A 12,595-nucleotide genomic window follows, 5' to 3' on the forward strand; every position below is an offset into this window, starting at 1 on the left:
CCCCCAGCACCTTCGCCCAGGCTCAGGTCACCTCCAGGCAGCAGAGAGGTGCAGTCACCACTGGGGCTGTGCACCCCAAATTAGGGATGCCTGAGACACCTTCAAGACTTTCTTCACCCCGCCAGCTCCTGGCTTCTTCAGGCAGTGATCCCCCTGCTCACCGGGCTCTCTGCGCACACGGCGGAGAGGTTGCAAAGCTCATTTGGAGACCCAAAATGTTTTGATTAAATGGAAAGGAGTCAGGAAAAGAAGGTATGTCTAGCTGGTGATCCGGGAATGCAGGGATTAGGGAGGAATGGAGAAGAAACTATGCTTTTCACAGGATTTTTCAATCAATGGGACACTTAATCTCCTGCAAGGCAAATTCGCTTGTAGTTAATTTATTCAAGATGGGCCTGGATGAAGAAGTGATTAAGGAGGTTCAGGAAAAGGAGAGCTCAGCTGTGGAAAACTTTAAATTGCTTTGTGGCTCCTTGGACAGGACGTGGCAGGGGAATGGACTTTGAGATGTTTTTCTCTACATTGGCAAGGGTGGAAGAAAAAAAAAAAATAAAGACCTGGTGGGAGTCCAGGGGGAGGCAGAGCCGGCAGAGGGATCACGGCATGGGAGGACGCGGGACCTGGAACCAAGTCCTAGACCTGGCTCTAGCAAAGCGTGCTGCCAGCCCGTGGCCACAGCCTTGATTTTGGGACACCAGTGATGCCATCCAGCCCCTCGCTCGGTGACCGTCCCATCGCACGGCGTGGGCAGGAGCAGGGGGCTCCCAGCTGCTCCTGCTCACCTCGAGCAGCCAAAGCCCTTGTGCTGGGGACCAAGTGCTTCTACAAAACCACACCTGGGACAAAAGGCTGTGGCTGAGCTCCACCACGCTCTGATGGAGCTGGAGTCGGTGCCTGGTTTGTTTTCAGACCCAGAGCCATCCCCTAGCACGCCCTGAGGCACTGCCAACGCCTGGCAAGGTGCAGCAGGGCCAGGAGGTGACTGAGTGCATTTCTGTGTCCAAGTTAATGGGTTAATTTTGGAAAGCAGGTTTGAGAAAGGATGGTGCACAAGGCCAGGAGCGAGGCAGGCCTTTGCTTTCCTGCGTGATGGCAGCGAGAGGGCTCATCCAGCCTCTGCCCAAGGCTGGGTGCGTGGCAGGGAGGTGGAGGGTAAGGATGGCCACCACCAGCTCAGGGCTGAGCTAGCAGTGGCCGCAGGGGAATGTCGCACCCTTTGCAAGACTCCTCTGTCCATTGAACGCCTGCTGAATCATCCCTCAGAAGCATTCCTGGCTTCAGAGCCCCCAGTTAGCAGACAGCAGAGCAGTTGCAGAGCTCTGTCCCCACGGTTTGAGGGTTTCAAGGGGTTTCTCTCCCAAGACATGGTGCTTCCTTGCTCTGAGGTTTGGGGTTTGGGACACACCAGCCCAACAGAGACGAGACCCAGACCTGCTCCTGGACATGAGCTTTGTCCCTGTCCCCTCCTGGCCACCTCCTGCTTGGGGACAGCCTGCGGGAAGCCGTCCTGCCACCGATGGGCACAGACACCCTCGGCGGTTGTCTTCCTACGGGCCGATCGGTGTTTTCCCTGCTGTACAACAAACCCTCTCATTGCAAAACAAAACATAAACACAGCTGTAATTTAACCAGCTGCTCAGGTCGAGCCAGGAGGCTCCGAATCGCACAGCCCCATCCCACGGCTCCAAACGCTCCCCACGGACCCAGGGGGCTGCCTCCATCCATCCAGCACCCACATAATGAGAAGGGGACACCACCAGGACACGGGACCAAGGGACCAGAGCCCAAGACAAGCAGTGGCTGAGGTGAGGGATGCACCAATTCTGCCATAGGAACCCCGTAGCTGTCTCAGTAAGCGCAGCTCCCGGAGCTCTCCTTAAAATAGCACACGACGGGCGTGCTGCAGAACACGGCCGAGGAGCTCGCAGAATAGTGTGGTTAGAAATAATGATACTTTATTTTTCTCGGTGTCATTTTTTCCCTTTTACTTAGGGATATCGTAACCCAGAGGTGTTTACAGGCGAGGCCCCTCGGTGGTTCTTGCCTGGGCTGTGGGTTTCCAGCACTGGTTGGTGCTTTTTGTCGGCAGCAGGCACTCTGTTCATCCGGACCCTTGTGATTTTTGACTTTCTGCTGGAGGTTTCCGAAGCAAACCCCAATCTCCAACCTTGCCAGCTACCTCTCGCTTTCCCAAATTGCCCATCATCACCAGCTGATGGTGTTCGTGGGGGTTCCCACACCCCAACAGGTCACCGGCTCCATCCCGCTAACCTGCGGTGCTCTGCGACCACCCAACCCTAAATAACAAAGATGTGACCACAGAAACCTTGTCATGGTCAAGCAATATGAGATGGGAAGGAGCAACACCCCTCTAATTCATAAAGATCTGCTGCAAAATACCTCCAGCCTCACTTTTTCTCTGTCCTCATTCCTGGAGGGCAGTGAGAGCGTGTGGAGTGCTGCAGCTGTGGGGTGGGAAATGATGTCTATTTTCCTGCTTAGGCCAAAATCTTTCTAAAAAAAAAAAAAATGAAAGCTGAAGAGCCTAACCTTATAGCTGATGCTCACCAGCCCTGGAGCTGATGACAACCGTGCTGCTTCATGGCAAGGAAAATGTGCCTCAAGGATGTCAGATGTCCCCTGTCCTTCTCGGTGCCAGGCAGTGGGGAACGGCCCCAAAAACCCCGTGATGCTGGTAACAAAGCCCCTGCTAAATCCCCCGGAATTACACCCACAATAACACCAAAGAGGGGACGACCATGGAGCATGGGAGATGGGAAAAGGGAAGAGTGGGGCTGCGGCGCGTCCTGCAGCCCTGGCGTGGTGGGAGGGAGAGCCGGGAGCAGACACGGTCCCCGCGCCGAAGGAATGCTCTGCAGCTATGTACCCTTTCACCAAAATAATCCCAGCGCTCGGGTACCGGCCAAACCACAGGAGAATTGCAGCCAAGAAAGCCTCGCAGTAGTAGGGAAATAGCAAACCCTTTAACTGTTTTTCCAGATCAGCACAATTACAGCTCGAAATCCACCGAGCAGACTTTTCGCTCCTCTCCCTCCTCCTGCTCCCTTCGGTCGTGCTCGGACTGGAAACGTCACGTCTGTGCCTGGAGCTGCCGGGCACCCAGGGGGGGTTTAACCACAGGGGTCCCCTGCTGTGGTTGAGGGGCCAAATCCTGCACCCAGGCTTTGCAGCACCCCCCTGGTGCTGCTGCACAGCGAGGATGGGGCTGCACGAGCTCCAGCAGCTGGGGATGCTCTCCTGGGTGATGCCATCTTGCCAGCAGCATCAGAGAAACCCTGGCCCCAGCCAGCTCGGGAACGCTGTATTTATTATTTTTATGGCTTCTGAAGGCTAATGGATGTTTATTCCCAGGGCTTTCCTTCCACAGCCAGTTTTCCTCAAGCATCTTTATTTTTTCTTTGCATAGCTGGAAACGTGCAGCCCGCAGCCACAAGCTGGTGCAGGGCCCTGGTGATGCTCTGGCACAGCCCAGCCTCTGCCTCCTATTCCTGAATTTTTGATTTAGATGGGAAAGGTGGGGATGGAAAGCTGGGGGTGATGGCTGGGCTTTCTGCCTGGCATTGGACTCGCTATCAGCGATCCATCTCAGGTGGTGAAGTGCACCACTACTGCTTGGACTGCTCCCCAAAAAACCTGTGCCCTCCCCAGCCCTTGTCCTGCCAGCATGGGGACCCGTCCCCACTCCAGCTGGGGCACAGAGCAAGCAGGGGGCTAATCTGAGATACCTGGTGGCACAGCCTGCAAGAAAAGGGCTGGAAAAGCTTCCAGGTCAGCACGAGAGTCAGCACGTGAGCAGAGCAGGGAGTTCTCCTTCCCTGGGGAGTGACACTAAGGCCGGGATGGTGGGGATTTGAAAGAAGCCAACAGGAGAGGGGAGGTGAAAGAAGGAGAGAAAATTTTCCCCTTTTTCCCTCTTTTCCCCCTGATCTTGGACCTCTAAGAACGTTTCAACCTGAGCTCCAGGTGATTCCAGGTGTTTGACCCCCCCAACTCCCCAAACCTAAACAGACCAGAGTGGAGCAGAGGAGCAGCTCCAGGCCCTTTGGGATACCACCACCACTTCTACCCTTAAAACACCTCCATCTCCTTCAACCCGAACTTCTGGGAGTGCCAATGCCCTCAGCTTCATGGTGTCACCTAAGGGAGTCAGCACCGGGGCACTGGGATGCTCAGACCACGCAATCCAGGCAGAATTTGGCCCCAGGTGCAGCAGGAGCACTGGGTTGTTGCCACTGTGTTGCACGTCTGGGTGAGTTTCGGTAGCCAGCTGCCCTTTTTTTTCCATTCACATACTTGGAAAAATCACAGATTGCACCTCCTGCTCGATGAAAAAGGGAGAGAAAGCGGCGAGAGGGAGGTCTGAAAGTCAGCCGCTGACTGCCAGCAGGAGAAGCGACCCCCCGAAGCGGCGAGCTGTTAGAGCAGTAAATTTCCAAGTGCTTTTTTTCCCCTGGAGTTTAATAATCCGAATTCTTTCCTCCCAGGTTTTCCACTATCAGGGCTGCAGTTATAGCCCCCACGTGCAAGCTATCTGGCTCCCTCCTGAAAGGCTGGAGAAAGAGAAATAGCCACAGCGAAAAATGCGCCTGCAGAATGTTTTATGTGTGTGTGTACATCCGTACACACAAATACGCCCGTACACTCACACACACACATATAGAAGCTGCTTTGAAATCCTTCTGAAGCCCTCCACGCTGGCCAAAAGCAGCATTAAACGGTTCAGACCGGAGCAGAGGTGCCAAAGTCCTCGGATTCCACACTTGGTATTTGGCAGCCGGCTCCCCGCGTGTTGTTGGAGCAATCCCTCCTGCAGCAGCCACGTTTCTGGGATGGCCATTCAGCTCCTCCGAGCTCTGCTGTACTTTGGGGGGTTTTGCTGAACTCCTCGGGGCCAATATTCGATGATGCTTGCCTGGCTTCTGCCTTACTAGCAGCTGGGGTTTCATCTTTTCATCCCCTTTTCTTCTGTTTTCTGGCAGCTCCTGAGCCTGGCCGAGGCTCTGCACAATTACCATCATGTGGCGGAGCTGCTCCTTCTCTACGTCCTCGGTTTATACTACAGACGTTTTGTTTGTTCAGTCATTTATCCTTTAACCAGAGTGAGTCATGGTGGCTGCAGTTTTTAACTATGTACACATTTAACAGACATCCTATACTGTGTAATTGCATGCTATAGTGCACACTGTATTTATGGAGATACCTACGCTTACTCAGGGCGGTGAGCATCCATTTTTGCATGCAGAGGAACCAACAGAGGAGAAAAGCTCCAGCTCTGCCCTGGCCAACGTTGGCTGGGGAGATGCAGGAGATGCCAAAGCCAGATCTCATCACCCCCTGCTGCTCACAGCAGTGTGGTGGCACCTGGTCGTGCCAGAGCCCTGCTGTCTTCCTCTGTGACACCGATGTCCTGCGCAGACGGATGCTGGCTCATTGCTCAAGGAACACCAAGCAGTAGCACACCCATGTGCCATCCTCGTTGGGTTATGCTGCTCTCCGCCAAGGTTTTTTGGCATTGGATGGATGAAATGTGATACGGAAATGATGTTTTCTAGCAGCAGAAGTGATAGGAATGTGATGGCAGGGACACACGGTTCCTGTCCCTTCTCTCCTTTGGAGAACTGCGGGCTCCCATCTGCATTTCCCAGGCTCAGCCTAACCTGGGTAGCACAGGGCCAGAGCCTCTTGTGGGGGCAGCTCAAAACCCACTGAGCTGGGGTTTGGGATCTGCTCCTGGGAGGAGATATTTCGCAGCAGAACCTGGTGTAAATGGGAGGCTCGTGTATGCCGGAGCTGCGTACATGAGCACTTTTGGAGAGGTGGTCCCCACCCGTTGTGGGCAGGAGGATGAGGATGGAGACAGTAGGCTGTGCTGGTGTGCCCTGAGAAACCACCCTGTGATTTTTGACAAAGTTCTGCCTCCTTTTTTGGCCCTACCAGCACGCAGACAGCCATCCACTGCACCTCTGCGCACCAGCACAGCTTGCATTTGGGTTGTGGTAAAGAAAGACCATGAGGGTTTGGGGCTAGAAAATGGGCTAAGAAACGATTCCTTTGGGCTCAAAGCAGCTGTGCCTACGGGGGCACCTGCTCCAGCATCACACGGAATGAGACCACAAACGAAAACTTGACCAGCATTAATGACAGGCTCACTTTTTGCCCTAAGCCTGGCTGTACGGCACCTGTGGGGCAGACCTTTCAGCTCGGTGGTGATAGAGTTTTGGAGTGTTTTGTCTGCTTTTGGCTGTAGTACCTGGCTATGACCTTGGAGAGCATCCAGTGTCCCCCCAGCCTCACTGGGTGGCCACTTCACCCCCCCAGCACCTTAGCAGCACAATGCCCCAGAAGCCCCAAACCCCGAGCAAAACCCTGAGCAAAACCCATCCCAGCTTCTCCCCACACCCCCGACAGCCGCAGGCGGCTCTGATCGCTTCTGCAGACCTGACTTCTTGGAAACTCTATAAAAAGGGATGGCCTCAGCCCAAAACCCCGATGGGTTTCCAGCAAGTGCTGGAGCCAGGGAGCCATGAACCTGCCTGGGGCGGCTCCTCGCAGCACCTGCAAGCCCTGCTCCAAGCACATCAGCTTGGCCCCAGCACCACCAGCACCAAATCTCACTTTCCTGCCAGGCTTGGGCTCTGCCAGCCCCAAAAAGGTGGTCGGGAAGAGCAGGAGATACTCAGCATTCCTGTAGGTTGCTGTAAACTCCCTCCTTTTTGGGGTTCACTCACCATTTCTTGCCCCCGATGTCGTGCTGCTGCACCGTGTAGCCGAAATAGGCGTCCTTAGAGCCAGCTATGATTTTGGGCCTCTTGGTGTCGATGTTGAAGGTGTCGCTGAACCCTGGGGAGAGAGGAGAAGGATCCCATCAGGCAGGGTGCTGAGGGAAAGCGCTTTTATGGTGTGGGAGGCCAGACCCCACAGGGGTCATCCTGAGGGGTGTGGAGCCTCCATCCACGGGGCCGTTCATGCTGGTCTGCCAGAGCTGTTTTGGGCCCAAAAGTCTCCAAAGGAGCCTCCAGCCCCAACCTTTCCCTGAATGCTGCTCCCCACAGTGCCTATCGGGTCCCAGGAGGGCCCTGAGAGACACGGGGGAGGTTTGACTCCATCACAGCAGCTCTGGGGCACCTCACCAGCTGGACGGGGTGGTTTTAGGTTTGCCTTAGGGATGCTCTCAAACCCTCCATGGGTACAGATGCTGCACGGCTTCTAAGAAGATTTTGTTTTGTTTTGTTTTGTTTTTTTCTATACAATATTATTTTCCCTGCTGGTTTGTGCCAGGGCCCAGCAAGGAGACAAGGCGGATCTGATGCAGGGAGGGATGCGGGATGGCCAGCGTGTCCCTGCTCTTTGCTCGCCCTCGGGCAGCAAACAGGTGCTGGCTGGCTCATCCCTCTGCAAATAACAGTCCTGGCATCACGGCAAGGACGGCTTTAAAGGCAGCAGAAGCCTCACGTTTGGTATTTGTGTGGGTATAAAGGGGATGTCAACAGGAGAGGCTGGGAATGCCGCTTCCCAGGCAGAAAGTTCAGGGTGGAAAGTGCTTTTGTAGGTAGGAATGTTAGGAATAAACCTGAGGGTTTTTTTTTTTTTTTTTTTTTGCAGTCATAGAAACAGATTGGCGACGTTGGCTTGGTAAACAGAGAGAAGTAGAGTCTCGCCAAGGAGAGCTGAGGTAAGAAGCTTTAAAGTCCTACAAAAAGAAATTCTAGAAAGCAAGGGGAAAAAAGGAGACGGGGGAGATCAGAGCCAGCACATTTTGTGGTAGATTGACCTTATTTAACATTGCAAAACAAATTAAAACGTCCTCTGAGTCAACCATTACCCAGTGGCAGCATCGCGAAATTGCGTTCTGGCCACGGGGAGAGGCGATGGGCAAAGAGGGTACGGGGGGGGACAGGGCAGAAGGGGCATCCCGGGGGGCACAGGGGGCACAGGGGGCACAGGGGACATGGGGGGACATGAAGGGACGTGGGGGGACATGGAAGGGCACAGGGGACTTCCTAGAGGAGGGTGCTCGGGGGCATTTCAAGCACCAGCCAGCAAGGCTCAATTCCAGGTGATGCAGAGGCATCTGCAGCGAGCGGAACAAGTGTCACAGAGAATATCACAGGTTTTCCCCTGATTTTTGCAGAGTTTCTCTGAATTTGCCCCCAAAAGACATTTTCCTAGGTAAGCCTAGCTGACGGGAAAGCAGATGTCTTTGGCAAGTTGGGGATGCCCATCCCACGGCTCCTTGCCTCCTGGAGCAGTAAAATGCAACCAAATTGCTTGCAAAAGGCATCTTAGAGGGGCAAAAAAAGCACACACAAGAGAACTAGTAGCTAGTTCTCTCCTCTAAACCAGGAGAAGCAGGGATAAGCATGAGATGAGCACATTAATGCAGGTGGAAAATGTAAAGAAAAAAAAAGCAATTTCCCACCCCTTTTGGCTTGGCTGCCTCCCCAAAGGACAGCACAATGCAAATTGAGGGGCCAGGCGTGGGCTCCAACCTGCTGGTCCTTTTCTTTAAAAGTACCCAAATGCTCGTTTTTAACCAGAAATAAAGCCCATGTGGGCATAAGGGGCTGCAGCCATCCTTGGCCCGATCCTATAGCAGAAATCCATCGGATCCCGAAATTGCAGAGAGGGGGCTCTGAGGGCTGCAATGCCCCATGCTGGTGGCAGGTAGCGGGCAGAGAAATGAAGAGGTCGGGAGGAAAGTTTGCAGACAACGGAATGCAAAGCCCCTGGATTTTGGGCATAGGAGGGAAGGAATTGGCGTGGGTGCATTTGAGGCAGGAAGACAAAAAAATCGGACAGAATTTAAACCGTCTTAAATTAATGGGATCTTTTTGAAAGGCTGTCAAGGAGACTAAGCAACCCGGAGAACTCAGTCTCGTTTTCTTGTCAGGAGTGACATCACTGTCATAAATAAGTGACCAAAACCCACATGTTTTGCTTGCGATCGTGCCAAGGCAGGAAGCCTCAAATACCTCCTCTCCGAAGTGGAACTTCGGCCGAGGCCAAACCTTTGATTCCTGTCAGGTCAAATATTGAAAAGGAAAAACAAAAACCAACACAATTGGGGAACAATACTGGGAGTTCAAGGCACCTTTCCTGCCAAAAAGAATAAAAACAAGTCCTCTCTGTACCTTGAGGTCGGTTCTGCTGCCATAAGAGGCTGGTGGCTTTAGCTGGTTGCTTTGCTCCAACCCTTGGTGATTTGAGGAGACCTGAGCAGGGCAGCAGAGCTGCCGGAAGAATTTCATTTTAATTTAGTTTTATTTTATATCTGACTGCAGGCAGGACAGCACGATGTGACCCTAAACCCAAACCTGGTGTTTTCATGGCTCGAGATGGAGGCATCGTGGGGCGAAGGCTGTGGCTCTGGTGCCCAAGAGCTGTCCTTGCAACCCTCCCTTCCTCACCACTCACACCCACATGGGAGATGCAATCCCTGTGGTGGGACAGCGCGTCCAAAGACCCCACCATCACCACCGAGAGCCACCACACAGGGGTGACCCACGCCACCCCATGTCCCCAGGGCTGCTGGCCATGTTCAGCCAGGCTCCTGTGATGGGTCCCCGTTGCCATGTGGGCTTTGGCAGCTTGGGATGCTCCTCTGCAACCCATCTGTCACACACATTGTTTATTTTTATATCTAGGATTGCCTTAGAAAAGCCTTTGAGCTTGATCTGGGGTATTTGGGCAAAAGCTAGCAGGCCCCAAGGAGGAGCAGGGCGGACCAGATGTTCCCAGGCATCCCTCTAGCCTCAGCCCCTACCACGCTCTCTTTGCAGACCGAAATGCTGAAAAAGCACCAAATTCCTCCCCAGGTCGCTATCTCGAAGCCAGCATTTGTCATCAGCTATTAGGAAACAAATGGGGTTTGGTGGCTGCCGAGGCTGCGGACAGAGAGCCAGGGAAATAGTGGAGATGACCAGGAGATCAGTCATCGTGGCTGCGTGTGCTGTAACATTCCTGGTTACCCACAGAGTCCCGACCAAAACAGCCCTGGGGCAGCAGCTACACAAGTACCTTGTGCTTCCACCGTCCCAGCTCTCTGGCCCCCAAAAAGCCAGGGAGGAGCTGCCCGAGTGCTTAAATAGCAGCCGGGCACATTAAGGAATGCGTTGATTGCTCGTTTGCAGTGTGTCCTGCAGCCAAAGGCACCACGGCGCTTGGGGGTTTGGATACCATGGACCCTCCCTGGCCAAATCTCAGCTAGGGATGGAGGACGTTAGGTGTGGGATGTCCTTGCACTGCTCTTTGGGCCATCCAGAATTTAGTTCCCAGCCCCAGGTAGAACTGGGGGGGTCCCTTGTCAACCCACCTGGGCCAGCCCAAGCCCCCCCCATGGAGCAAGCAGAGCGCTTTTACTGCTCAGTGACCCTCTGGTGAGGGACCAACAGACCCCCTTGTCTGGATAAAGCAGCTAAAGAAGGAAAACTGCTGCATGGAGTGGGACAAGGGAAGTCATCCCAGGGCAGACACCCTGTCCCCGTGGCTGTGGGTCACATCTTCCCTGCGATCTGACCCCTGATGGCTGCTGCTGGGAGGCGTTTGTTTCAGCAAGTCCTTGGCTGGGCTCTCCTAATTCAGAGCTGCACCCCAAAGCCCCAGGGGAGAGGAGCTGGCCTGGACCTTAGGGACAGCTCGGTTTGTCCCCCAATTGTGCCCAGACATCGCAGTGCCTCCAGGGACTCCCAGCCTGGGAAAATGGCTTGCAGACCATGGCACGCTCCAGGACACGCGGGGGCTGCCCACACAGCAAAGGGACCGTCCCCGAGGCCACATGTCCCATCCCGGTGCCAGGGCCTCCCACGCGTGTCCCAAATTTGCTTTGAGTTCAGCCGGTGAAACAAAATATACCACAAAATATACCACCCCACAGCCACAAAGCATCCCAGAGCATGGGGACCACCACGGCGCGCTGGAAGCTGCGCCCTAACCCTTGCCACCGGCACAGGGCTCGTGGGGCAGCGCCGTCGCCCGCGGGCATGACAAAACCCCGTGGGCAAAAACATTCACCCGGAGGAGTTTTGTTCTTGCAGGGGAGCTCTCGGAGGGGCTGCTGCCCACGTAAGCACGGCCCCGGCAGCCCCGCAGCCCCCCGCGGGCAGCCCCGCTCGCCCGCCGCCATGCGAGGCATGCACACATGTTCCCCATTAGGCAAAGAAAGGCAGCTCCGCCGCGGCTGGCTTCAGACGATCGAGCAACAGTGCAATTAGAAAAGGGGAAAAAAAAGAAAAAAAAGAAAAAAAAAAAAAAGAAAATTCTGGCGTGCTTTTCCACCAGGATGTTTAGAAATGTTTACAGTGGCATTAGTGCTCGGCGCTGCTGGCTGCCGGGGGTGCGTTAGCGGGCGGCGGCGCTCCTGGTAGCGGTAAGCAGCTCTTTTTTTTTTTTTCATTTTAAAGCTAAGAGAGGTCCCAGCCTCGCTGCTGCCAGCCTGGGAGGATGTCAGCCGTGGTCAGAGCCCAAACGGAGCCTCCTGCTCCCAGCACCCGGCCGGCGAGGGGCCAGCGAGATGCCGAGCTCTGCTCCCACCCCTGGTCGTGCTCGTCCCGCCGCGCACCGAGCCGAGCAGGGGGAGGCTGCAGGAGCACATCCTTAAGCCAAATATTGACCCAAAGAAAGCCCCTCGTGGGTTGTTTAAAGCCAAGCACTTCTCTTTTGCCCTGACCCCTCACGTGCGGCAGGACAAACCACCTGAGGGATGCGAAAATTAACCCTGCCTAAGAGGGTCGGGCTGTCTGGGGGGCTTTTTTCCCCTCCGTCCGATGCTCCAGAACACTTCCAACTAATCTGCTCGTGCCTGCAGCCCAGCGCTGGGAGGAAGGCAGCACTCCCCACTCCGTCCCAGGAGCCCATCAAAGCCCTTCATCCCCTTCAACTCCTCTTCGCCTGCCTTGAAGGCGCCCGGCTCTCTCCCTCCCTCCTGCTCCCGACTTTTCTCATTAAGCCTGGGCATTCCCAGGCACCTTTCCCTCCTCGCCTAAAAAAAAAGCAGAAGGTATTTCCCCGTTGCTGGCAGCAGCCGTGGGGAAGGGAACGGGAGCTTACCGGGCAGGAGGCAGAGGGAGCAGGCGAGGAGCAGCCCACTGGGAAGGTCCATGGGAGCACGGGGGGCCCCGCTCCCCGGCCCCGAGCATCCGCCGGAGGCACCCAGCCAGACTGGTAGCCCTGCTCAGAAAACCTTTTCCTTATCCCCAGCCTTCCCCGGCTCCCTGACAGAAGGCGAGCATTGGGAGGGAGTGGGAGGGACGAGCGGGACTTGTAGGAGGTACAGCAGGAGAGGACGGCAGAGGGGACAGCCCGCGTGCAGCCGTGGCACCCTTTAGGGATCAGCTCCGTGCTGGGGCTCTGCTGGCTCGGACACGTGGCCCCGTGGCCGTGCCGGCCCCACAGCACCCGCTGGGGTCCCTTGGGTGCCCTCACCGTGATGGGAGGGTGGTGGTGGGAAGCCTGTGTGGTGCCACTGGTGGTGGCGGGTGCCAGTGCTGGGTGGGTGCCACCTCTGCCCCAGTGCCACCGAAATTCAGGGTGCTAATGAGTGCTTTCTTCCCCACTGCCAGGGCTGGCCCCATGCACG

At 55.3% G+C, this 12,595-nt stretch overlaps 1 protein-coding gene across 1 annotated transcript in view; it reads right to left on the minus strand.

Moving 5' to 3' along the window:
- The window catches only part of ITGA11 (integrin subunit alpha 11), a 38,189-nt gene extending 26,071 nt beyond the window's left edge, over positions 1-12,118 (minus strand). Inside the window, exons 1-2 of the mRNA XM_032194512.1 lie at positions 12,067-12,118; positions 6,750-6,861 (exon numbers count right to left, since the gene is read on the minus strand). Coding sequence (XP_032050403.1) covers positions 6,750-6,861; positions 12,067-12,118 — 164 coding nt within the window. The remainder of the gene's footprint in view (positions 1-6,749; positions 6,862-12,066) is intronic.
- Positions 12,119-12,595: the final 477 nt, after the last annotated feature.

Source organism: Aythya fuligula, chromosome 11 (assembly GCF_009819795.1).
Source record: "Aythya fuligula isolate bAytFul2 chromosome 11, bAytFul2.pri, whole genome shotgun sequence".
Classification (NCBI taxonomy): Eukaryota; Metazoa; Chordata; class Aves; order Anseriformes; family Anatidae; genus Aythya; species Aythya fuligula.